Source organism: Cottoperca gobio, chromosome 19 (genome assembly GCF_900634415.1).
Source record: "Cottoperca gobio chromosome 19, fCotGob3.1, whole genome shotgun sequence".
Classification (NCBI taxonomy): domain Eukaryota; kingdom Metazoa; phylum Chordata; class Actinopteri; order Perciformes; family Bovichtidae; genus Cottoperca; species Cottoperca gobio.
Genome location: NC_041373.1, coordinates 17,559,412 through 17,585,104, shown reverse-complemented (window position 1 = coordinate 17,585,104; position 25,693 = coordinate 17,559,412). Strand labels below are relative to the sequence as shown.

General features: G+C 45.3%; 2 protein-coding genes across 6 annotated transcripts in view; one reads left to right on the top strand and one right to left on the bottom strand.

Annotated features, from left to right (window-relative positions):
• Positions 1 to 1,419, top strand: part of LOC115024546 (delphilin-like) — a 31,254-nt gene extending 29,835 nt beyond the window's left edge. The window contains 1 exon segment of the mRNA XM_029456239.1: positions 159 to 1,419. Within this exon segment, the coding sequence (XP_029312099.1) occupies positions 159 to 230 (72 nt within the window). The 3' untranslated portion in view covers positions 231 to 1,419.
• Positions 1,420 to 2,188: 769 nt separating this feature from the next.
• The window catches only part of LOC115024364 (rho GTPase-activating protein 17-like), a 27,973-nt gene continuing 4,468 nt past the window's right edge, over positions 2,189 to 25,693 (bottom strand). Inside the window, exons 2-22 of one of the 5 annotated variants that reach the window (XM_029455846.1) lie at positions 22,612 to 22,651; positions 18,486 to 18,590; positions 18,258 to 18,290; positions 17,765 to 17,841; positions 16,932 to 17,043; positions 16,221 to 16,297; positions 15,986 to 16,103; positions 14,669 to 14,737; positions 14,414 to 14,495; positions 12,596 to 12,723; positions 11,645 to 11,756; positions 11,068 to 11,149; positions 10,835 to 10,915; positions 10,563 to 10,676; positions 10,309 to 10,400; positions 9,699 to 9,846; positions 9,143 to 9,391; positions 8,238 to 8,386; positions 7,223 to 7,723; positions 7,118 to 7,137; positions 4,494 to 4,628 (exon numbers count right to left, since the gene is read on the bottom strand). In XM_029455846.1, the coding sequence (XP_029311706.1) occupies positions 7,133 to 7,137; positions 7,223 to 7,723; positions 8,238 to 8,386; positions 9,143 to 9,391; positions 9,699 to 9,846; positions 10,309 to 10,400; positions 10,563 to 10,676; positions 10,835 to 10,915; positions 11,068 to 11,149; positions 11,645 to 11,756; positions 12,596 to 12,723; positions 14,414 to 14,495; positions 14,669 to 14,737; positions 15,986 to 16,103; positions 16,221 to 16,297; positions 16,932 to 17,043; positions 17,765 to 17,841; positions 18,258 to 18,290; positions 18,486 to 18,590; positions 22,612 to 22,651 (2,374 nt within the window). In that variant the 3' untranslated portion in view covers positions 4,494 to 4,628; positions 7,118 to 7,132. Of the gene's footprint in view, positions 4,629 to 7,117; positions 7,138 to 7,222; positions 7,724 to 8,237; positions 8,387 to 9,142; positions 9,392 to 9,698; positions 9,847 to 10,308; positions 10,401 to 10,562; positions 10,677 to 10,834; positions 10,916 to 11,067; positions 11,150 to 11,644; positions 11,757 to 12,595; positions 12,724 to 14,413; positions 14,496 to 14,668; positions 14,738 to 15,985; positions 16,104 to 16,220; positions 16,298 to 16,931; positions 17,044 to 17,764; positions 17,842 to 18,257; positions 18,291 to 18,485; positions 18,591 to 22,611; positions 22,652 to 25,693 lie in introns of all 5 variants that reach the window. The other 4 variants (XM_029455844.1, XM_029455847.1, XM_029455845.1 and 1 more) reach the window with 4 other exon arrangements.

The window sequence follows — 25,693 nt, the reverse complement described above, 5'->3', positions numbered from 1 at the left end:
AACAATTAGGGATCCAGACTGACAGCAGCCTGCAGCTGAAAAGCGATTACGCTGCAAAGTGCTGCTGTCTGTGGAATAACCGAATGTGCTCCAAATGTGAAAATAATGTGATTTAAATGCGTGTAAATCACATGAGATTATGGGGTTTGTCTTTGCAGAGAGCTCTCAGTGAGACCAAGAGTCCAGAAAACCCCAGAAGCCCCAGACTGTCTTCCACTCTGGCCTGGTAGAAGCATCACTCTGCTCTCCAACAACCAAAGTGCCAAGATCACACACAGAGACACTGAAACGCAACGGGAACAGAGCCCACGTCATCTATAGCAAACACACCGTAATGTAACTGTAGAGAATCGCACACATTACTGTTATTCCAGGTGTGAACAGGAAGTCGTTACGTCTTTTTAACATCACATAGCAGGTAGTGAAAGATACAAACCCTCCACTCAGAAGACAAACAACCGCTCTGGGGATTTAGATCACTTGCTATGTTTCATACATGACTATATAAAGTTTATATTTTCTATCAGATCATGTTTAAAAATGGTAAAGATTAAGCGTAGATGTAGACGGATCCAGAAGCAAGGTGTAGTTCAGTAGCGTGTGCAGAGGCAGAGGTTCATCCAGCGATGTGTTCACTGCCTCCCGTTTTAATATTAGGAGGTTTGTTTTCCAGCATCCACTGATTTAGAGGTAAAGATGTGAATTTAAAGGGCATCTATTCTGGGAATTATAATAAAATAAAAAGATAAAAGGAGCTACAGACGTTCACAGCCGGCTCTGGTTCACTTGGTTTCGCAGTACGCTGCATTGTGCGTTCCTACGATCCGAAATGAGGATCAGTTAATCGTTTCTATGGAAGCAAAACAATGCTGTAAACATTTTAATTTCTAAAAATCAGAATACCTAATTTAATCTCACAATTATGAAGTTTCTTCTAAAAGCTTGGGGTCACGATGTTCAGCACACCGCATCAGCGAGTAAACCAGTGCACGCTGTGTTTAACTTCAGCTCCATCAAAGACGACACATTTTAAACATGTAGATGGAGTTTTAGACATAAACACAGAACGCAGTGTTTGCAGCACATGAACTGGGAACAATATGTATTCGCAAAACATCCTTCAGAACATCTTCCACGCAGTGAGGCGGCGCGACGACATCAGCACGTGGGTACCACCGGGTAGTTCTGCACTTTGTCGAGTGTCGTGAACGCAGCGTCCGAAGGAAGAACGTGAAACGCATGTGGAGGAAACAAAACAAGACTTTACATTGTGATTTCCTGCTTCTCTGGTCGTCATGGTGATCCGACTCATCTGCAGCTCCTGTTGTTGTATTTTATATTTAAGTATTGGTGAGATTGTTGCTATGCACTGCTCATCATTTTCAGTGTGTGTGTGTGTGTGTGTGTGTGTGTGTGTGTGTGTGTGTGTGTGTGTGTCATCAGGAAGTGTTGCATTGTATTTATTCTTTACGCGCAGCTTTAGTCCGGCGTATGCAGCGGCGTGTTGGGGCCACTGTAGGTGACAATAAATCATTATTATTATTACAAGTAGAATATTTTTAAAGATTATAAAGTGATGAATAAGTCACAAATTTACAATAATAAAAACTCGTAGATGCTCAACTCTTCCCTCTCCTCAGCCCCCCCCCCCCCCCGTGGCTTCGTGAATATTTATTTACCTACAGATGGCACTAATACGCTGCACACGAGGGGACTGATCTCTTAATGCAACCCTAGCTGCTACTAGTAACAGTGTTTGTCGTCTCGATGCATGTTGGTGCAGTTAATGTGTTAAGATGTGCAGCTGCTAGCGTTTCCCCTCATATATATATATATATATATATATATATATATATATATATATATATATATATATATATATATATATATATATATATATATATATATATATATATATATATATATATATATATATATATATATATATATATATATATATATATATATATATATATATATATATATATAAATATAAGTTTAAAATAAAAGCCGTTCTGTTCTAGTTTATGCATCTTTTCTAATCGTTTTATATGTTCATGGGAAGCTGCTCGTTTTGAGATCGTATGACCTTTTATGTTTTGTTAAAACGCTTTCAAATAAATGTTTTTTGATCTATAAGAAATCTGCTGTTTGTACACACAATATATAAACCATGAGTAGATTTAAATAGTTTCTTCATATACTTTATTTTCTTTGGAAAGGGGGTATAACCAAGCATTCATATTACATGTTTTTATTCCATATTTAAGCTCGCCAGATGGCGTACATACAAAATTATGCAGCTTTAGCATTTCTAGTTTCACGACGTTTGTTTCGTCTTGCAGAGCCTCGACATAGCGAGCTCTCTGGATGCACGAGGGGGGGGGGGGGATAAGGCGGCGAGGTACAGGAGGGATTATAATGTCTCTGAAACAGGCCGACTGCAGCATCCAACACTTTCTCCATTGGTACCATATCGGCTCAGTTCTCTGGGAACCAAACTCTGAGGCCCAAAAAAAAAAAAGCAAAGCTTACACAGAAAATACAACAAAGCATCTTTTAATCTGTTTTGACCTGGCAAGAATCTGACACCACATCACCACTGAGGCGCCGCAGCGCTGCGTGCTCTCAGCTCAGTGGGAAAGACTGGGAAAAAAACTAAATCCTCTAAACCAGTTCACTAGGAAACCACTCATTGGTCAAGTGCAACATCAGCTGTTTATGCGTCTTTCTGTTCAGGCTGGTAAGAATTGTCCTTTCACTACATTCACTCACACACAGCCTGTGTGACACGTTCCCCCCCCCCCCCCCCCCCCCCCCCCCCCCCTCGATGGAACAACAGAAAGGCCAAATACTGAGTGTGTTCAGGTACTTCTGCTTATAAAACCCAAAGAAATCAACCAAAAACACATTTAAATACACAATACGGAGCCACACAAGACTTCTATTGCAGAGGGTCACATCACCTTCCTCACGTCCCTGAAACAAACTCTTTATACTGTAGTACTAGGAGCCAAGTATATCCTCCATACAGTAAATATATAATGGTTCTGCTGGGAACCCATAAGGCATGATTTACATTTAAAGACTGCAGTAATTATGTCAAGCCACAGGGAATGTGTGTGTTTTCTTTTGAAGCTCAGTAAATAAATACAGGAGTGAGGGGAAAGGATGCGTTACAAAACAAAACCGACTGGAAACCTGCAGTCACACTTTAAGCAACAGTTTTGGTTTCTACGTCACCTGCTGACCTTCTGTGTTCTCCCGTCCCCGTGCTGTACAAATACCTTTTTTATTTCATTCATTTCATTTCTTGCTCTAAGGCCATTTTTTTTCCCCAACATTAAAAAGAAATACAAAACCTCACACCAAAATCCAAACGAGGCTCGTCAGTCCATATTTGGGCGTTTCTCCCGCCCCGGTCGGTACGCTTGCTTTCTATCGGTGTTACTGGTGAGTCAGCGGTCCTCCGCTGTGATTGTCTGGAGCTCGATCTGCAGGGAGTGCAGTGTAAAGATAGCCGTGGCGTGGGCGTGCTGCAGCGTGGAGGCTTTTGTGTCACAAATCTCTTCCCGTCTGGTACCGTCATGGAGGTCGCGTGGACTCTGGGAGTCAATAATGGCGAGTAACAGACTGGACATGTGAGACACCTGAAGGTGGTGCGAGTGGTCCAATGTGGGGATTTGGTGTCGGACAAGAGGCTAACGATTAATCTGCTGGTTATTGTCTCAATTAATAACTTGGTCTAGAAAATATACAAGTTATGTTTCCCAAAAACCCAAGTTTAAATAATCAAGTAGCTTCTTTTTTGGTATTTTTGCTTTAAAAAATGACGAATAAATTAAATATCGATCTATTAATTTACTGTCCGCTCTAACTATGACATATTAATGATTATGTAACATACAGTAGATGATCTGTTAATCGTTTAAACTCATTTTTCATGCAGAAACTGCAGAAACTAGAAACAAATATGTAGATTTCCTGCTTTTCTCCATTTTGTATCATATTAAACTGGATATTTTGGGGTTTTAGTCCGACGTCAAGACTTCTAAAGACATCAACGTGCACTTTAGGAAACTTTGATGAACATATTTCACTTCCTTTTCTAGACCAATCGATAAATCTTGAGAATAATCGCCAGATAACGTCACATAAGTCCAAATAAGTGATGTTAATTAATATGCATGTAGTAGCTGCTACAAATACTAATTAATGCCACAGATTAGCTAACAACCACATTTAAAATGCTTGGTTTAGCTTAAATAAGTTGGTTTCCCAGTTAAAATGCTGAGAAGTAAAACACCCGGAGCGGGGGACCTCCATCACGGGGGCCAGAAGCTGCAGCATGTCACAGTAAAGTCCTTCTGAGGAGAGGAGGGCTGCAGATATGAGCCGGGACGAAACAGGAGCAGACTAAATGTAGTGTATGATGAGAGGAGGTGTGAGGGGGGGGCACTGGACCACGGGGGGGGGGTCATCACCTCCTCCTTATAGGACAGTGCTCTCAGTGTCCAGGTCACAGTCTTTGGGAGGAGGCAGGCAGGAGGAGGAGGCCGCTGGCTGCTGCTCTACAGCGAGCTCAGGGACCAAAGCTCGACTCAGCCCTTTGAAAGACATCGCCGGGTCTGGAGACGAAGGAGGAGAGGTCACGTTTAGACAATGACAACAAGTCACACGCAGGTCGGTTTGTTGAACACTGGTGCGCTTTAAAAGGAGCTGCTGTGATGTAAACAAATATATTATTAATGTTATTTTCCACTTTCTGTGTGTTAAATATTTTTCCCCAATTTCAGCCCCGAGCAGAACTACAACTATTATTATTTACATAAAAACCCCATAAAGAATTTATTTTATTGTACACAGCACCGCACACACAAGGAAATGTAGACTCTGCATGTAAGCATCCTAATAATATAAATATTATAATAATTTTAATGTTATTATAATATTAATATTATTATAAATTAATGTATTATTATAATAATATAATTAGAATAATATTAATGTTATTATAATATAAATATAATAATATTAATGTATATTAATATTATATATTATAATATTAATATAATAACATATAATATTATAATAACATTAATATTCTAATTATATAATTCTAACATTATTATAATATTATAACATAACAATATTATTATAATATAAATATAAATATTATAATATAATTATTATAATAACATTAATATATTATAATAATTTAACTTAATATAATTAATAATAATAATTAATATTAATATTGGAGCTGAGGTTGAACTTCCAAAATAAGTTTTTTTACTCACGTTCTTACCACAATTATTGAAAATTAAAAAGCCAAAAATCCCTGGTGAAGCACAAGGGGAGCTGCACTAAACAAGATGTTATGCAACAACAAAGAAGCTTTACATAACAATAAGAAATATGATAAAATCAAACAGATTAGTAATAAGTAAAAGTTAATGTTGTTCATGCATCCACAGAACACGACTGAAACATCCTCAGAAGATAAACACACTATTTAAGCCCACTTTACACAAACAATGGCCGTAATCACAAACACGTGCAGCTTCTTCTCTAGAGTATGAAAACATTTAAAGCGGTTGTAATTATGCCATCCCGTGCAGCTGTGTAATATTTTCCATAGCTTAAAGAGCAGCAGGCGCTCAGCAGGGAAGCAGCAGCTCCGTCAGGCTGCGAGCAGCAGGTGGTGCTGTTTGACCGGAGACTTGTGAAGTAACCAGGTTGGACTTCATCAGCTGTGTGATCAGAGCTGCAGAGAAGCATCGTGCTGGCAATCCTCAGTTTACAAGAGAAAGTGTTGAATGTGTTGTTGACTAGAAGCCGATTGTGCTCTCTGAATGTTTGCATCGTGTTCAGCAGGACGAGACGAGAACATGCAGCTCGGTGTTAAACATGCTCCACATGCTCCACACGGGGACACCGGTTCAAACAATACGTCTAAAAATAAAAGAATGGACCCATGAGGGTTTGAACATGGCGCTTTGTTCAGCTCCGCATGTGAAACCTTATTTGGCGTCAGTTTCAAACCCTCAGTGTTACTGATGACAGTTTAGTGACGATGAATGAAGACGGACGGATGATGAATGATCGTCCTGATGGAAGACACGTCATGTGGTGCTTTATCATCATTTAATATCGTGTGTCATTCTGAAATCCACGTTAGAAATATTCAGCCACGACATTGAAAATCTTTTAGAGAACACAAGACTACGTTCTCGTGAGATTTCAGAATGAGACTTCCTTAATGTCGTCACTTAACAAGGAGCCGCTCAGTGGCGTTCATTCACAATTAAAGGATCCAGGTTTTAAGATGTGCAACATTTAGATGGAACCTTTAAGACGCCCTGTGCCACACTGTGCCACACTGTGCCACACTGTGCCACACTGTGCCACACTGTGCCACACTGTGCCACACTGTGCCACACTGTGCCACACTGTGCCACACTGTGCCACACTGTGCCACACTGTGCCACACACTGTGCCACACACTGTGCCACACACTGTGCCACACACTGTGCCACACTGTGCCACACTGTGCCACACTGTGCCACACTGTGCCACACTGTGCCACACACTGTGCCACACACTGTGCCACACACCGTGCCACACACCACACTGTGCCACACAGTGTGCCACACTGTGCCACACACTGTGCCACACACTGTGCCACACACTGTGCCCCACTGTGCCCCACTGTGTGCCACACTGTGCCCCACTGTGTGCCACACTGTGCCACACTGTGTGCCCCACTGTGCCACACTGTGCCACACTGTGTGCCACACTGTGTGCCACACTGTGTGCCCCACTGTGCCCCACTGTGCCCCACTGTGTGCCACACTGTGTGCCACACTGTGTGCCACACTGTGTGCCACACTGTGCCACACTGACAGTCGTGCATCAGGGCTACATGTGGCTACATGTGGCTACATGTGGCTACATGTGGCTACATGTGGCTACATGTGGCTACATGTGGCTACATGTGGCTACATGTGGCTACATGAGGTCTGATGGAGGCTGCAGGCTTTACAAGATGAGGATGATTTCTAGAGTCAAACAGGAAGTGCAGGAGCTGCTAGTGAAAAGATCAACAACAACAAACCTTACAGGTGCTTCTCTAACCTGTGGAGGCATCACAACACCATTAGTGAGAGAGACTTTAGAGTTCAGGGAATGAATGGGAACGTTTCCACGAGACGACACTCACCCATCATCTTGTACGCGGTGGCACAGATCCCGTTGGTGTCGCCGGCCAGTGCAGATGGCTGCGGTGGTGGAGGGACGCTGGGTCTGTTCCGGGGTTTGGGGACGGGTCGGGGCCGGGGAAGGGAGCCCGACTGGTAGGGAGACGGAGACGGGGACGGAGGAGCCACATCCTGGGTGGCGGCGGAGAGCGGAGGGCTGTCTGGAGGGGTCGGGGTGCCCGGAGGTGAGGACTCCCGGCTCTGCTGGTCTCCGCCGGGATGCGTCGGAGGGCTTGCCGGTGACGGAGGCTCTGGAGGAGGATGGCTGGGCGCCTGGATCGGGGGCTGGTTGCTGGAGTGGCGTCTGGGTGTGGCACACGGCTGTGAGCAGGGAGAAGTGGGCGTGGTGGGCGAGTGGCCGGACACGGGTCTGGGGCTGAGGGACTGGGACGAGCCCGAGGAGGAGGCGTGGCTGGGTGGAGGGTTCATCGGTTTGGGAGGGGCAGGAGCCTGCTTCTTGGTACCTGAAGGTTGATGTTGAGATTATTGGTGTAAAAAAATAAGAAATATATCGTCCAACAGTGTGCATGTAGAGGTGAGGCGACCCACCAGGAGCCCATTAGCCCCTCTGAAGCTCACGCACTAACTTACATTATGTAATGGGGGGGGGGGACTATAGCTTGACTTGAGTGTGAACTCAGGAATCACAACACATCTCAGATCGAGGATAAACGATTAGATTAAAAAGCTCTTATGAGTTCTTAAACAACCGTCTGGTGCTGCAACGCAATCATCTGTTCAAAAGCATGAGGCGGTGCGGCTGCACTGTGTGTGTGTTGGGGGGTTTCAGGAGCACAGTGCATGTTGACTTACAGCAGAACATCTGAGATCAACTCTAAAGGATGGATTATAATGATAATGAGCTTCTTATTAAAAACATTATACACAATTGAGAGATTTCCCAAAATAGAGAAATAAATCACGTCGCTGCCTTAAACTTCTTAAGACCTGCTAACGTGAACCATCACACAGTCTTACCTCTACGCATCATATGCGGACTGGGCCCCATGGATCCGGCCCCGGGGGTCCCAGTGCCCAGCTGCCCTGCAGCGTGGCTCCCTCCCCCAGAGCCATTCCTCTGGAGCAGAGGGGTCTGGCCTGCTGTGTAGTCACGCAGCTTTGGGTTGCTTTAGAGAAGAAGAGAGGGGGGGCGGGGGGGGGAACGATTTTAAACGTGCAAGCTTTCTGGAATTCTGGGTGAGGCTTAAACAACAGTGAATGTTAGAGACACACAGAACACAACAGATCTTAGGTGTCTCCTCTAAATCTACCTTCCCCACAGAGTCTGTAGGACCACAAGAATGCAGAACTGAACAGTGCTGTGTGTGTGTGTGTGTGTGTGTGTGTGTGTGTGTGTGTGTGTGTGTGTGTGTGTGTGTGTGTGTGTGTGTGTGTGTGTGTGTGTGTTGTGTGTGTGTGTGTGTGTATATATGAAGCTCGTCCTTTCACCAGCTAAATCAAAGACACCCTTCAGCAGTTGCATAACAGGCACCAATGTCCAGGCAGTTTGTGCCAGTTAGTGTGAGGTTCCTGCTGATTCCAGTGATTAGGGGAGGAAAGCAGAAGGATGGCAAGTCGAGAGGCCCTGGGAGTGAGTGTTAGCAGGATGACAGCAGCCATTGTTGTGTCGTGTCTGTGGGCTGAACTCAGACAAGTCTGCATAGCTGGAACTGCTGGTGTAAGAACACTTGTGGCTTTGCAAGAGAAACAACAAGCTGAACCATAGCGACCCAGAGAGGAGGACATGCCAGTGAAACATGCATTAATAATCCACTACTCAGATGGACCTCACTAATGTCTTCCCATCACATCCACAGTGAAAGTATAGAAGCATGCCGTCGTTCTCCACCTGCAGCGGAGAGGCGGAGAGGTGCAGCCCTTACCTGAGTTCCTCTGTGTGCTGGGCTAGAAGCTGCTGAGCGGCCGCGAGAGCAGCCAGACTCTGCGCCAAGCTCTGCTGGGCAGCGTCAGGCCCTGAGCCCCCTGATGGAGCTTGTGGCTGGGGGTCAGCTGGGGGCTGGGGGGCCTCCACAGGGGGTAAAGGGGGCTGGAAGGCAGGTGAAGTGTGCTGCTTTCTACCTAAGGTGTTACTGCCTCTACGGAGGGTGTGGTCCGAGTGCTTGTTAGGCGTGCTACACGGAGGAGAGCGGGGAGACAGTGGAGGAGAAAAAAATAAAAGCTTTGATCATAAAGTCACTGATTAGACGAGGAGAGAGAATCACCAGAGAGGACATTAAAACAGTGTTATGGATCAATAGGATTCTAATCTTCCCCAGAATGTACCAGAAGAAGAAGAAGAAGAAAGGGGTCGGAAGAAGCAACTCCATTAAAAAAGGCAAAATCATTTCCAAAGCAAGTAATTGTCGTGGGCCAGAGAAGCTTCGCACACGAGGAGGTTTCTAAAAGGAGGCGCCGGTGACGCAGCGGCAGGTTAATTACTTGTCTTTGCGCGTGGCGTCGTTCTCCGGTCCCACCATGCTGCCGGGCCTCTTCCTCTCGATGGTGCCACAGTCGTAGTCGAGGTGATTGTTGTGGTTGGATGCAGGTGTCGGCATCGCAAACATGCCGGACACGTTGAACTCCACATCTGTAGGGAACAGAAGAAAGGGAAGTTGTGGACAGAAGCTCCAAAAGTTACGACCTTCACAGGTTAATGAATTAAACGTCTCAAATCTGCCTGACATTGTGAAGAGACATGCAGCCTCAGATTAACGTGCAGAAGGGTGCGCCGGCTTTATCCAATAACGGTGGTTACAAACACTTCATTTATGGAAAATAACGTTAGAAATAAGCAGCTTACGTGACCGCCCTGACATCTGTTTTGTAAGTTTTCATCGCAGCCTTTGAGCTGACCTCCAAAAAGTACAAACCACAGCTGGAGCCAGGGGCCGGCACAGCAGTGATTTCAATCTTGGCCTCTGGGAGTTTTGATTACTGCTGACTCTTTCTTTCTTCCCAGGCAGTTAATATTAATCGTGTTCCCCATGAAGCCCTGATGTAAAATAGGGCCCGATTGCCTACAAAAGAAAACTGAAAACACAGAACCTACCCTCAGGAAAGAACCAGTCAGCGTGCTGGATGATGGGCTCCACGATGGCCACCACGTGCACAGAGGTAGCTGCAGCCATCTCAGCCAGACTCCTGGGAGGACGCACACAGGGGACGCGGTCAAACATTACGAGGGAGACGCTGACATAAGCTCAAACAACAGGGCATCCTCTCCTCCGCCGTGGACCGGGATCAAACCTCTCCAGTGTTTCTGCATTCCCCTTGTTGTACACAGTAACTACAGTAACCTCTCACCCCTCAGTCTTGGCCCACATCAGGTTGGGTCCCAGGACGATAGCGATGTTGCTGGGAGTCATTTTGTTTGCGTCGCTGTCCTGAGCCAGTTTGGCAAGAAACTTCACCAGATACCTGAATGAACAACATGGAAGTTAATGAGCACGAGTGGAAGTAGCAGCTGCGGTAAAGCTAAACGGATTGGACCCTCTGGTGGCCCCCGGGCCGCATGTTTGACACCCCTGCGTTAAAGCATCGTCACGACCTTTCTATCGTAGGTTTAAACCACTAACCTCAGGTTGGTTTTGTTGTTCTTTGGGAGATTATCACACACGACCCAGAGTGCCTGGAGCCTCTTGTCTGGGTCTGACACGCTGGAGAGAGAATGAGAGAGAATGAAAGCAGAGCCCGTTATTAGTCTCCAGATGGCTGAACGTCCCGCATTAATCATCACTTCTCATCGCTGTACCGTGATACACTCATTCCATATTTGTTTTATTCCCAGTGGTAATGTTAGGAGCCTTGCCTGGATGCCTGGATCCATTCGTCATAAAGCTGGAACGTCATGAGAGGTTCAGGGAGTTCCCTCAGGTAGGACTTCAGAGCGCCTGAAAAGAGCCGCACACGTCTTTTAGTATTTAAGACACTTGTCCAGGTAAACAAACATCAACTGGGGGAAGTTTCATTACATCATTCAAACTGTTTACTGAACTGTTTGGCCATTTTTTATTAGGAAATCTACGGAAGCCCTGAGAGGGAAGTGAGCAAAACTATTCTGGTGATCCGTTTTCTGTCGTGTGTTTAATACTTAAAATAAAACAAAAGTCTTTGTTGTTGTAATACTCTTTTGGGCCACACGAGGCTGAAGTTCACCACCCGGTGTTCTAACCAGGACTAAAAGCTTTCGTGTTTTCTTCCAGGAGAGTTTTGATCGACAGATTAAGAGATTATTTATTATTCAAACATTTCAGGTGGCTTTGAGATGACATGAAAACACAAATACTGAAATTTAAGTAACACAAACTTACTTGTTTCTGGATTTTAATTGTCCAAAAATGACACAAAGAAACAATGAAATAAAAAAAGACTAGTTTGGGACGTACCAGCGACAGCGTGGGGGTCAGAGTAGAACTCCTCCAGTTGTGAAGTGGAACAGTCCAGCGCTGCCTTTAACTTCTTTAGCTTGGACGCCCCTGCTGCGATTCTGAGTAGACCCTGACACACACACACACACACACACACACACAAATCAACCAGTGACATCGCCAGCAAACAACAAAGACCTAAACACAAGACCCTGAGCTTCCACTGTAAGCTGCACACTCCCTTTCCTAACACTCAATTACAGATAGACTCTGTATAACTGCACTACATAAACTCCCCCTGCCAGCTGCACATAATGAAACCTTAGAGCAGGCGAACAAACACACACACACACAGCTCTTTACTTTGACACACAAACAAAGGCCGTCTTCACACCATGATGACACAGACTGGACTGAATGGCTCGACAAATAGTGTGCTTTGCAGTCCCCACTCTCTCCAGCTGTGTTTATGCACAGGAGGCACGTACACACACACAGCAATCTGAGTTATGAGACAAGTACATTCTATTGTATTCTATATTTGTATCGCAAACTTTTTCATGAATCGTCACTGGAGCAAAACAGAGTTTCCCGTGTTTATAGTTGGTCTGTCCGCCCATCTCCTGCTCTTAAGATGTTCATGTGAACAAACAAGTTTCAAGAGAAATCGCAGCCACAGCTCTATGTGACTTTTAACGAGCTACGCCAGCACTTCTTCCACTTACAAGGCAAGACGAGGGAAACCAAAGGAGCAGTCGAGTCAGGGAAGCAAAATGATTTCCTTCTATGTCATAAAATACCGTGCAGGGTACTTATACATTAATATTTAAAGTTAAAATGTTAGAAGATCGTCTCTTATTGCACACATCTTACAAGGAGAGGACGGTCCATAAAGATGTCATGCAGTGCCTGCACATTTCTATCCATCCAGCAGAAGAATCTAGATTTCTACGTCTAATCTCTCCTCACCTCTTCCTTCATGCCCGTCTCGAGCAGCATCATGATGCAGGCCTCTATAGGCAGGGCGATCTCCCTCCCACTCCTCTTCAGGTGCTCATCCAGCCCCGTGCCAAACGCAGGCTTCTCTGTCCACGAGTCTGAAGGCAAAGAGAGACGAGCGGTGAAGACAGCGACACTGCGGGACATGAATTAAGGGTTGTACTGAAGCTGGTCGTATTTAATTACATGTAACCAGTATTACGTCATCAGATTAACTATTATCCTCCCAAATAACATTTAAAAAAGAAATAGCAGTTAGGTAATAGCAACATCGTCAGGGATTACTTGATTACACACACACACACACACACACACACACACACACACACACACACACACACAGCGCACCTGTAGTTTGTGTCAGCGCTGCGGTCTGATTAGAATGTAAATGCTGATTGTGCAAAAAGAGATGTTTTCAGAGGTTTAAAGAGAAAAAAGAATGTTTGTGGAACTTGTTTTTAAATCCAAAGGACAGCAACTAGTTACAATAACTCTCACGTCATTTGTACTCAGAAACTGAGCACTGGTGCAGGACTCGGTGCCAACAGGACTCGGTGCTAACAGGACTCGGTGCTAACAGGACTCGGTGCTAACAGGACTCGGTGCCAACAGGACTCGGTGCCAACAGGACTCGGTGCTAACAGGACTCGGTGCCAACAGGACTCGGTGCCAACAGGACTCGGTTCCAACAGGACTCGGTGCTAACAGGACTCGGTGCCAACAGGACTCGGTGCCAACAGGACTCGGTTCCAACAGGACTCGGTTCCAACAGGACTCGGTGCTAACAGGACTCGGTGCCAACAGGACTCGGTTCTAACAGGACTCGGTGCTAACAGGACTCGGTGCCAACAGGACTCGGTGCTAACAGGACTTGGTGCTAACAGGACTCGGTGCCAACAGGACTCGGTGCCAACAGGACTCGGTGCCAACAGGACTCGGTGCCAACAGGACTCGGTTCCAACAGGACTCGGTGCTAACAGGACTCGGTGCCAACAGGACTGTTGCTGGTCTGAATGGCAGATTTTTAGGTCAACAGCTTTCCCCCGGGCCAGTTCCCAGCCGGTGCTCACTCCCCCTGCAGGGTGCCGTCAAATAATAACCACATGCTCCTCGTCAGCAGGAGTGACTGTTCAGTCCTCTCTGTGTGTGCATGTGTGTGAGCTAATGTGCTAGTGAACAGGGGGGGGGAGGGGGGTGCAAAACCCAGGTGGGTGTGATGTGAGAAGGGGTGGGAGGTGTGTGTGGAGTTTGTGAGTCATCGCCAGGCTCGACCACATGTGTTTAATACAGAGCAACAACAAGCTCCCCTTGAATGAGACACAGAATCTGAGCGGGGACGGGAGGTTTGTAAAAATGGAAAATGTGATTCTTTTTTGGAGAGCAGAGCGGTGAAAACAAAAGACTATTCTTCACTTATTTGGGCCTCAGTTGTGGACTTTGACAAAAGCCGCAACTGGGGAGCTTCTGGGAGTTAGAAAAAACAAAGCAGAGTGATGTTGTTACAGGAGCTGGAGGAGGGAATGAGACGGTGTTTTCTCCTCCTAGCAACTACTCGTCTCACACCTTCGGCCAAACTTCTCCAGTGCCTCACAGGAACAGGTTCGTTTAAACTTTAAAGGGACCAAACAACACGGGAACCAAAGAAAGAAAGAAAGAGCAGGGGAGTCGCTTGGAAAAAGGTGCATTCCTCATGAAATAAGCAAAGAGGTCCCGTTTTATGTGGCGCACGTCATTTTTTAACAGCGCTGCAGTGATTAGTGTTAAAAAGCATGTTTGCATGCATCATACCTTGTTGATCCTGGATGGTTGGCAAAACACTCTCCAGAACAGTGAGAGACTTTCTGTGGTAATCAGCTTGAGCTTCTAAGAGCTACAGAAACAAAAAAAAGAAACCACAGAGAGAAATAGATTAGGCTCCATTAAGACAAGCAGTGTAAATAAAACGACTGGCCGTGTGCTCCCTTGTTACTCTGCAGCTGTGAGCTTTCACAAAAACTCATGCACACACACATTTCTGGCTCGCTGATGACAGGCAGTACTCACGGTTACGAAGAAGCGTGCATAGTCCCCTTCTTTTGCGAAGAAACTGTACATGTCTGCAGCGAGTTGATCCTGGGAGATGAAAAAATTAATTTAAACTGTTAGAGCACTGAAGGATGATCCCCCATAGACCTAACGCGGGGGTGGAGGAGGTACCAGAAGTACCAGCACGGAAGCTAAGCAGTATACTGCTGTGGACGGGGGCCGCAGCAAAACGTACGTTAGCCAAAAACATCTATATCAGTTTAAGTGTATTCTAAATTAAGAATATCTTCACAGCTTTACTTTGTCGTCAAAGCCGCCAGACTCCATTGACAAATACAGTCATTTTACCTCTCAGAACACAGAGCTGCTGGTCCCCCGCTGCCTCGACCTGTTAGTTAGTTTGTGTTATTCTGTGACCTTGGTGTTTTAAAACGTTAGTTTGGATTCACCAAAGTCACACAATAACACAAACTAACTAACAGATCGAGGCAGCGGGGGACCAGCAGCTCTGTGCTCTGAGAGGTAAAATTACTGTTTTTCTCAATGGAGTCTGGCGGCTTTGAAGAGAGCATACATGGTATAACTGGAGCCATGGTATAAATGGTATAACTATAATCAGGAGTGTCAGAAAGGGGAAAAGGCCGTCTGACAGCAAGGTAAAGTGGGAAAAACATTGTGAATATAGTACACTGAAACTGATATTGATCAGTCCGCCCCCGTCCACGGCAGTACAACCGCCATCTACTGCAGGTAACACACAGACTGTGCAGAAGTACGTCATACAATCTCACTGCAAACAATCCAAACTATCCCTTTAATGCTTTCTAGACTAAGTCACAACCAGTACAGCAGTCAGTGAGACTGCAGGGTAGCTTTGCTGCTGTCAACTCTTATTCATTCACTGAAGATCTTCCATCTCCGCTACACGGTGTCATCCGTCAGATGAATGTGTGCCGACGTCAGCGGTCAGCTAAGCTGCTGGTTGCTGCGCGAGTCATAAATCCTCCTGCTGTTGGCAGGACTCGCTGAGACTGGGAGGGAGAACTTTTTGAAGGGGAAACACAAGGCTCGAAGCTTCCTGGATAGAAAACCTGACACATCACGCAGCCACTGCACACTCAAACTCACCAGTGATTCAGTTCAATAGACACACAGACACACTCACACACACACACACACACGGAGCTGACGAGGCAATTTCAGTGTGTGCGTCAGCAAACTGGGTCAGAGGTCCCAAGGGTCTTTGGAAGTCTAGTTTGTTGCTGTGGTCTTTCTGTTCCCAGTTCAAACTTGTGATCTTGCTAAACATGAGTCACGTCCATTAATGCTGGTTACCTTGCAAAGCTCCACTTTGTTCATGGCCTCATCCATCTCCTCCTTGAGTAGGTCAGCCTTGGCCGTCAGTGCGTGAGTGTTTGTTCCTGAGATTATCGACTTGGTTGCCTGCAACCATCTAGAGTTTTTGAAAGACGAGGAAACATTGGAAAAGGCAAGGAGACACTGAAGCCGTTTGAAGTTACTGCGTTACGATTCAACACGAGGAAGGAGAGTGAGCTGCACACGGACAAACCTTGCTCTGGCAGAGTCATAGTCCAGCACCAATTTAGCCAGCTGTTTCCTCTGCTTCAGGATGTTAGGAATGTCCACCTTAAAAAAAAATAACACACACACACGAGAAGTTAGAATGGCAAAAATCTGATAATTATTATGATTGTTTTCTTCCTGTTTTAAGATTTTTATAATCTATAATAGAAATACCTAAAGATATTTGCATTTATTTATTTTATATAGAGAAATAAATAAAACAATAAATACATGTGAAAATATAAAGACAAATAATACAATATTAAATAATATTTTTTATTTATTTCTGTATATTTTATTTATATATATATATATATATATATATATATATATATATATATATATATATATATATATATATATATATATATATATATATATATATATATATATATATATATATATATATATATATATATATATATATATATATGCATATGCATATTACTCTATTTTTTCTGCATATTTTTAAAATGCAAAGATACAAAGATACAAAGATGCACATTACATCACCACAACATGGCAGAATGAACCCACAAGCTATTAAATAATCTATTCCACTACGATTAGACCAACGAAAGCAAATAGCGGGGGTGTGACTGCACTTAACCAAACAAGCCAAGAGCTATTAAAGAACTTTAAATATTTAACCGGTGTTTAGTTGCCGTCGTGTCCAGAAGGTGTGAGGTGTTCTTACCTCGGCGAGCTGGCTGAGGGGATCCAGAACGTCCTTCTCGATCTGCAGCTCGTGCTGCATCAATTCTGATGCCAGACGATTCTCTGCCTCGCCGCACACTTCCATCATCTTCCTGTTAACACGCGCGTCGGCACGACGAGAGAGAAGAGTGTTAAAGTCACAACGTCGTCAGAATTATGCCTCATTATCATTTCAGCACTATTAGGTGAAGACACATCTCTCTGATCAAGTGTCACGACACAGAAGGATGACAGTCTGCTGGAAGATAAACGGGCTTATTGTGACGTCGGCACCTTTTAAATGATTTTATTCAGAAGATTCTGTCGATTTTATTTGACTTGAAATGTAGTTCAAGGACTCAATTTATTATTATTATTATTATTTATTGTTCGTCTTTCATACAAGTTGAATGTGTCTGTATGTTAAACGTATCATCGCTTGAGAACCGACATGGGGAGAACATGTTAGTAACGTGACCTCTTTGGGCTTTAATCGGACACCTCTGCTCTAACTGACAGTCGTCATCAAAGCATCCAGTTCACTAGCAGACCATCTGACGCACTTTCCCTTCCTCATTACTTCCAGACAGACACGTGTCGATCAGGAGACGTTCACTTTCTAGATCCTCAACTGCAGACTCTTGTCTCGGTCACGATGAACGATCTGAAGCTCGTACAAGGGAACTACTGAGAGGTCCCGTCAACTGGGCGGTTTGCTGGCCCTGGATGCTTGGCCTCATGTTTCATGCTCTCTGGGGTGCATCTGCTCCATTAGCAACAGTCGCCAAGGAGGAGCGGTTGGTTATCCAGCCTGTCAGTCAAACTCAGACTCACCCTATCAAGGAGTCTTCTCCCAATTGGTTTCCTCCTTCCACCATCGCCTGGGACAGAGCAGTGAGAGGAAGCTTTTTCTGTGTGCGAGAGAGACGGATAATAATTAGACTGGCATTGAGACATAAACTGCTAGAAAGGCTCAGGATTGGATGTTCAAGCCAATGGAAAATGCATGAAGGACTTTCCATTGAGCAGTAAATTCACAGTCAGGAAGAGGAAGAGGAAGAGGAAGAGAGGAAAATACAGATGTTAAATGGGATTTAAAATGCAAACTAGGGAAGTGAGACATCCATCAAACGACAACACTGGCGCTGGCTTTTACAGCTACTTTACATCTGTGCAAAACATTTATTCATATCCTGGTTTCTTTCTTTTTACCAGAGAATCCCAAAGGCAAAAGTGTCATGCATAATGAGCCAAGAGGACAGATGTCTGAATGGGAGCGAGTGGAGCTGAGAACCAGAGAGGTGGAATAAGTAATCAGGGTTTTTACCTGACCATTTCCTGTATAGAGGCGTGGGACGGACTGTAGTGCGTATTTGGGCGGTGTGGGGTAGAGAACACAAGAGAAATCATGGACTGAAGCCCTACTGCGGACACTTTGAATGAAAACTTCAGAATTGTGTGTGAGGTGATTTCAAAAGATGAAGTTATTACACATCCTGACACAGTTGGTTGATTGTTGGTTTATTAAAATAAAAAAAGGTAAACTGGAGCTCACGTGTCTCTTTTCGGCCTCTGCGCCGATGTGTCCCTGTAGACATGACACCATCCGCTTGTGCGTGTTGTGGGACACCACACGCACCAACTCCATGCGCCTCTCAATCTGTGAGCACGAGACAAGACATGCAAGAACAGATGTTTAGCAAGTATCTTCTGTGTACATATGTCATCATAATATCATCTTAAAAAGGAAGGTTTATTCCCTCTGCTGTGCACAGATGCTTTCTACATTTGCAAAGAAGCTAAATATGTCAGCAGGAGACCCACGAGAACATTACATTACATTACCACTTGGTCCAGGACGAAGAGACAAAGTTATCTTTTCCATTGCACAAATGTAATTTACTAGATCTATCCAGGCCTGTAATGTGGGGGGGGGGTTCAGGAAGTAGCCAGCGCCTTGTGAACACACATTACTACAAGCGGATATCGATACACCAAACATCATCAGGACACCTTGCCGGAAACTAGGGCGTCATGATATGAGGACATATGCGATAAAAGGTAGTTGAATATCGAGAATACTTGCGAGAAATAAACATTATTAAAGTGTACTCAGTTGCGTTTGTTGCGGCAGTCGACCTCGACAAGATATATCGTGCAGCCCAACCAGAAAATCAACATTTCCTTAAAGATGATGTGGAAAATTGCGAGAGCAGATCGGTGTTCGGTACGCCGTTTAGTGCTTTGAGAAACTCTATAAATTACCTTCGTACTTGGACTGGACTACATCCTGCCATGTTTGTTCCAGTACTAAAACACACACACACGGCGAGCACACAGTGTCTATAAGCCATCACAACAGTGCGTCTGCGGTGTTGACGGCTGATGAGGTCCAGCTCCGGGGGGGGGGCAAAGTTCATGCATGATTGATAAGGCTCGTCCCTGCACGAGAACGCTGGAATGTTACCTTTGAAACACATGACTCATCGGAAGTGTCTCTATAGCAACGGCCACTGGGCTGTAACCGAGAGCGAGGGGGATCTTTAGCTTTTAAAGGCCTGTTTGATGGCACAGGCTTTCTCCTGTCTGCTCTCCACCACACAGATCCACTCTGTGCTTTAAGCCTGACCAGATATAATACTGTCATTGATGGGAGTCGCAGCTATTCTGGCTTAAGGACAGAGGCCAAGTGAAACTCTGCAGGATGACTATTCACTGTCCTCGGCATGCCAGGTGCCCTGACTGTGACAGTCAGTGTCAACATTAGGCTGGCTGTCACTACCCCATGAATAGAACTGAAGTTACTGTTCACGTCTACTTAAAAGTCTGGCGATGCAAAGAACTGGTTTAAGTTGGCAGCGCTTGTGAGAAAGTCAAACGCAGATTCCAAACAGAGCAGGTGTGTCTTCCCGAGAGCACAAGCAAGAGGAAAGAAAGAGTCTTTAAGTGTCTCAAAAGGGACAAACATGTACTCAAGAGCTCGAACAAACAATGTTCCAAATATAACTGGGAACACTGAGGTCTGGAGGGCAAACTGAGCCCAACTGGAAGGAGACAAACGCGCGGGGAGGTTCAACCAAATACCACAATTGTGTTCCAAAAACAGAATGTAGTGGGATCTCAGGAATTCCACAGCAGATATCGGCGCCCTCCCCTCCTTTCCCTCCCTCTGTTCTGGCGCTCTTACGTCATTCCCGACCCGTGTTGGCCCCCGGCATTCCCGAAACAGCTGGGTCAAATACAAAACTTGCCAAACACATGCATACACACTTCCATAAGCTATAGGCTTGGGAACACTTCCTAGACTCAGCCCAGTTAGTACCTGGCACAAACACAGGCAGGGGATTCCCACCCCCCCCCCCCTGCGCTCTGAGAGGGAGCAAGTTCCTGTGTGGGTGTCTTGGAAATGTTTGGGTTACATGGCACCGGGAGTATTCTTCTTCCTTTCATTGTACCCAAATGGAATTAGACGCAGAGCGGTCAAACACAATATATAAAGCGGAGGAGTGGGAGAACCCAGGGCAAGGAGTCCACACAGCAGGCAGCAGGTTCTTCCTCCCGCTATGTGATGAGGTCAACACTTGGTCAATCCCATGATGCGTCAGAGAGCAGGGAATCCCAATACTGAGAAGGAGAGACGGGGAAAAGACAGGCGGAGAGGGTGTCTGTCTGTCTGTGCCGGTGTTTGTTTATCGGTTCCTAAGAGAGGATGTTAACATGTCTGGACAAGTAAAGAATGAACAAAAATAACCTAACATGACGCATTAAGGGTGCACCAACAAACTGAACACTCTTTGTTTGCATGACAGAAGTGGAAAAGGAAAACTTTAATATGTCATTCTTCAGGGCAGCTGCCCTCCATCCATACACATGATCTGAGATCATTAGTGTCGTCCACATTATGGAGAGGATCCTACAGAGGAATAAAACATGTTTCTTTACCGTTCGCTGTCTACCTAAGGCTCGTTCTGAAATCTCACTGGAGGTTGCCGGCATGACAAAAGAACTCTTCCCGGCACTCTTCAGACATTTATAATAACAACCTCGAGCCGGTCAGTGGCAAAAACACCAGCTTTAGTGGATGCACATGAGCGGTGCGATGACATTGCAGCCTGTGTAGCCGACAGCCTGACAAAAAAAAAAGGTCCAGAATGAAAAATGCCAAAGTGTCCCTTTAACAGCTGGTTGCTACTTTATAAAAGGCGACACCCAACTACCAGAGTGTGTGCAAGCAGGCACTCTGGTATTTCTGCAGCATTTCTGTGGTACCCCCCTCGTGGAGGAGCTGCAAGGAACGGACAGCTGGCACAGGAATGCTGGGTGGCACTTTGGCACCCTGGAGGAGCGTAGACTAAAACGTCTTGAGATGAGAGGGATCTGAATAAGAAGTCACACATGAGATCGAAAATTCAAATCCAATGAAGACACAAAGTGAAACTCGAATGGTCACTTTTTATGCTCACTTTCATTTCTTCACTTTGCAGAAGGAAGTGATTCAAAAAGGAAAGTCCTGGCCAAAGCATGAATATGTTGTTGTGGAGTTTAAACTATATATAGTTAAAGAAGAAGTGGGACTAGAAGAGGGAGGCGGCACAAATATTCCCACGATGCGTTTTCCTCACAATAAACTGAAGGTGTTTAGGAATGACTCCCTCTTCCTTTATCAGACAGCTTTCTTCCTATGAGTCTCGACAGCTGATTTCCAGACAGCGGCAGAACAATGGCGTCTTTGAAAGTCAATAACGTAACGTCCTCTGTTTGGTGAAAAGCCCCTGAAGCGTTTAGTCACCGCTGTTCGCTTGTCTACTTGCATTACAGCCGCTCCTGCCAGCTCCAAGTATAACTCTGATGTTCTACTTGTCACTCAAACACACATTGCCCATATAAAAGGCCCGTGTCACACCTGAGAGAGAAGGAGGTATTCAAAGTTTTGTCAGCGCTATTTGTTTCTGCACCGGCAACAAAAGCGGGCGGGGAATAGAATAATAAATATGAAGCGTGTCAGACATTGTGGCTGTTCTCCAGCAGCGTTTGTTTTAACATCTATGAAACCTCCCATTCAAAACACAAAAGACGATCTTCCTCGCTGGAATGTCTTTGCTGAGCAGCCAATATTTTGTCCCAAGCCCACCTGCTGTGTGCATAAGACAGGCTAATGGGCCGGACACTTCCCCGAGGAACCAGCGGCTTTCACACGCACACATGGAGCGGTATGTAACGTGCATACATCCACAGCTTCTCTGACCTCTGAGCAGCTTGTCCAGCCCTTATTGTTACGGATTAGGAACCCTCCACCAGAGAGGAATATCTAATAAGTGGTATCAGCTGCTGCTTGGTTGGCATGAAAACTTGCATACTTTCGGGGCTTGGTCAGCACACGGTGCAGCTGCTCTTTAATCTTCAATCAGACTCTTCCTGTCGGAGAAATGTGCACTGAATGTTGCATGTTCAGCTGCAACGTTCACTGTTAGTCCACTGGAGAAGTGGCTCGTGAATGTTTTACCAGCCACTTTTTGGCTAGCGAGTGATGCAAATCTACCAGCATGTGGCTGCTGAATGGTTCTAATCGTGTGCCCTGGTGTTATGAGAAGTGCTCAGTGTGTTGGTGTTGCATGTAGCTGCAGCCGAGCATTCCAGAGTTAAGAGCTGGTCAGCGCTCTGCAGTCAGATTAATTATTTACCTGCAAGAGGTCATCGCTGAGGACTTCTGTTTTCTCCGCTCTGAGGGTGAGAAAAGACAACAGAGAGCACACAGATTAGCACTGACAGACACGCAGAGCACGTTCGTACTTCAACACACAGTCACTGTGGAGATATCTGATGGATGCATGACGCGCTCAGCTTGTGACGGGTGTTATGGACCTGGGCCTCTGTGGGAATGCTTCAATTAGTTTGTTGACCTAAACATGTCTCTGTTCAGCTGCAGGACGGCCTCAGCACGCCTCTTCTAAAATCACAGAGACGGCATGTTCCTGCTGCTCAACAACTTTTGATTTCCTTAAGCCCCAGCTAGCCGGGCTCAGGGTGGCGCGCACAGAGCCGCCTCGCAGCCTGAGCCTATTAATAGTGAACCAATAGTTGGACTTGAGGAGGGCAGACAGATTAAATTCACTTAAAGGGAGAAGGCTGGGAAGCACGGGCTCTGAGCTCGTACTGTACTCAGCAGCTTCACACGGGCTCCTGCGGCTCCTGCAGACCAGAGGGTCAGAGACAAACGGAGAGTCACGACTAGTCATATTGTAAAATAACTATTATCTGTAATATCTCGGTGCCTCCCTGGGAATTTCATCATAGGCAAAACAAAGATTTAAAAATGGCGTCTCCCAAACACGCAGCCTCAGCGTATCTAATAAAAAAGAGAATGAAGTGTTTGATTCAAGAACGTAATACAAGTTGTTTGTAATCACACTGAGAGGAAGGTTTCCGTATAATAAAGACATTCTTTTGTATACATGGCGTAGAATCTAGGATTTATATCCTTTAATAGGGTTAGGCAATCTGGGAAACATTAAATATCACAATGCTTTCGACCAAATACCTCAATGTTAATAAAGTGACAATATTGTGGGGATGACAGTTCAAATATCTGCACAATGAGGTTTCTGATGAATAATCATCAGTAATGTGGATGTAGGTAAAAGGTAACAGATAAATTAATATGATTTTAATGTAATGCAGCTTTTAAAACCAGTTATGATAACACTTACGAGTCGCTGATAAGGTTTCATTTTGCTCTGTTTTAGTGAGATTTGTGTTCAAAGATCTGCAGAGAGATCGTTCCTCGAGCTCTCTGCATGACTGTGTGCCAACATAAATGTCCTGCAGCCGTTCTACGGATGCAGCATTAAACTGTAACATGATGTTTTTAGTAAAGCAGGAAGTGATATCTTACTGATACCAGGAAATAGACCTATCCCCCCCCCCTTTCCCTCAGGAGAGTGAAACGTTCCCTCTCTGTGCAGGTATAGTTGTGTGCAACTAATGTGCAAACTTTTCCAAGTGCAAGTTCAGACTTCTGACTGGAGTGACGTGTAGACGGTGGCGTCCCTACATTTTGGGTAACTGGAGCTTTAAAACGCAGCCTGGGCCATCCTCCAAAAAGTGCTCTCTATGAACTATAGTAACCTCGTCACAGCTGCTTTCCATTACAGCACAGCGGCAGGGAGCCACAGAGAGACACGGACAGAGAAGGGACCGTCGTTTTGGGGGTTCGGAGGGAAGAAATACAAAGATTTTTGGGGGGGTTGAAAATAATCTGGAGTCTGGGGATGAGCGGAAAGATTTTCTCTGGAGGAGAGCCAAAGCCAAGCTGGTGAGGGAGAACCTACAACACACAGATACCTACAGACTTCCAGCTAGCTCCAGAAAGAAATGTGAGGTACACACACACACACACACACACACACACACACACACACACACACACACACACACACACACACACACACACACACACACACACACACACACACACACACACCACACACACACACACACACACACACACCTAATGTTAAAGACCAGTGTATTCATCAAGCAGCTTATCGTGAACACAGACCCGTGGATCACACGCCGCCTCTTCACATTGATCATCACTGTGTTTATGTGCACACAAATAACTCCACTCCCCCCCCATAACCTCGGTTATAGATTAACTAATTGATCTTATGACCAGCGGGATTGTGACTGCAAGATAGAAGCAAACAGGAGGATATCAAGCTTATCCGTCTTTTGATGGGTTTGGAAATGACTAAACTCGGGATGAGTTGTGTAGCTTGCCATCATGGAGCCGGGTTAAAAAAACACAGGAATTATAATGTTCCTTTATGGACCTTATGATTTATTATTATCTTATTTAAGTGTACACTAAACACATATGTATATCCCATCTGAGTAAGCTGAAGTGATTCCAGTTTGATTATTGATGATTGATATAATCATCACTAACATGTTCATATCTTCCCGTGTCTGATCCAAACACTTCCTCCCCGACACTAGAACCTGCTGAGGGTGTTTCCAGGACATAACCTGGGTGTAACTGAACGAGAGACACTTAAAACATATAACAGCAACACTTGTGTGAACCAACCCCCCCCCCTAAAAACAAGCCCCAGTGAGTCACAGAGTCGTCGTTGCTGCGAGGACAAGCGACAACAAACAAAACAACAATTGTTTTGCCGGCATCAGCTGACCTGCAGCGAACAGAGCTGACCCCGTGCAGCCTCACCGAAGCAGAGAAAAGTGTGTCAGTGTGCACGTGACTCCTTCACAACGCGGGATCCTCGCTGCACGGCCGTGGCCACTGCGTCGGAGCGGTAACCATGGCGACGCACTGTTAAAAAAGTGGAAGGGGAGTAAGCGAACACCGCGGCCGTGAGCACAATGGAGCGGCTGTTAGCGGGGCCACTCGACACAATCAGCAGGGAGGGTCCGCTCTTACGGCTGCAACAGTTGGCAGCTCAAGGCCGAAGGTAATGGATACTGGACGCAGACGAGCCGCCAGAATAACCGAGAGACTCGTACAACGTCCGTAATGTGTATTGTGTGAGTCGTTACGCTGACATTACATTCATCTACTGTAATATAAGACAAAGAGAAGCTTCACATCTTCATCGTTTTGCTCGACACATGACTCAAAGGATTGATCGATTATTTTTACATTTTCTCTCGATTCGATAATTGTTTCCGCTCTTGTATTGTGACAATGTATCTCAGGTCCAACACTAATACGATCTTTGGTTTTAATGTAACTGATGTGAAACA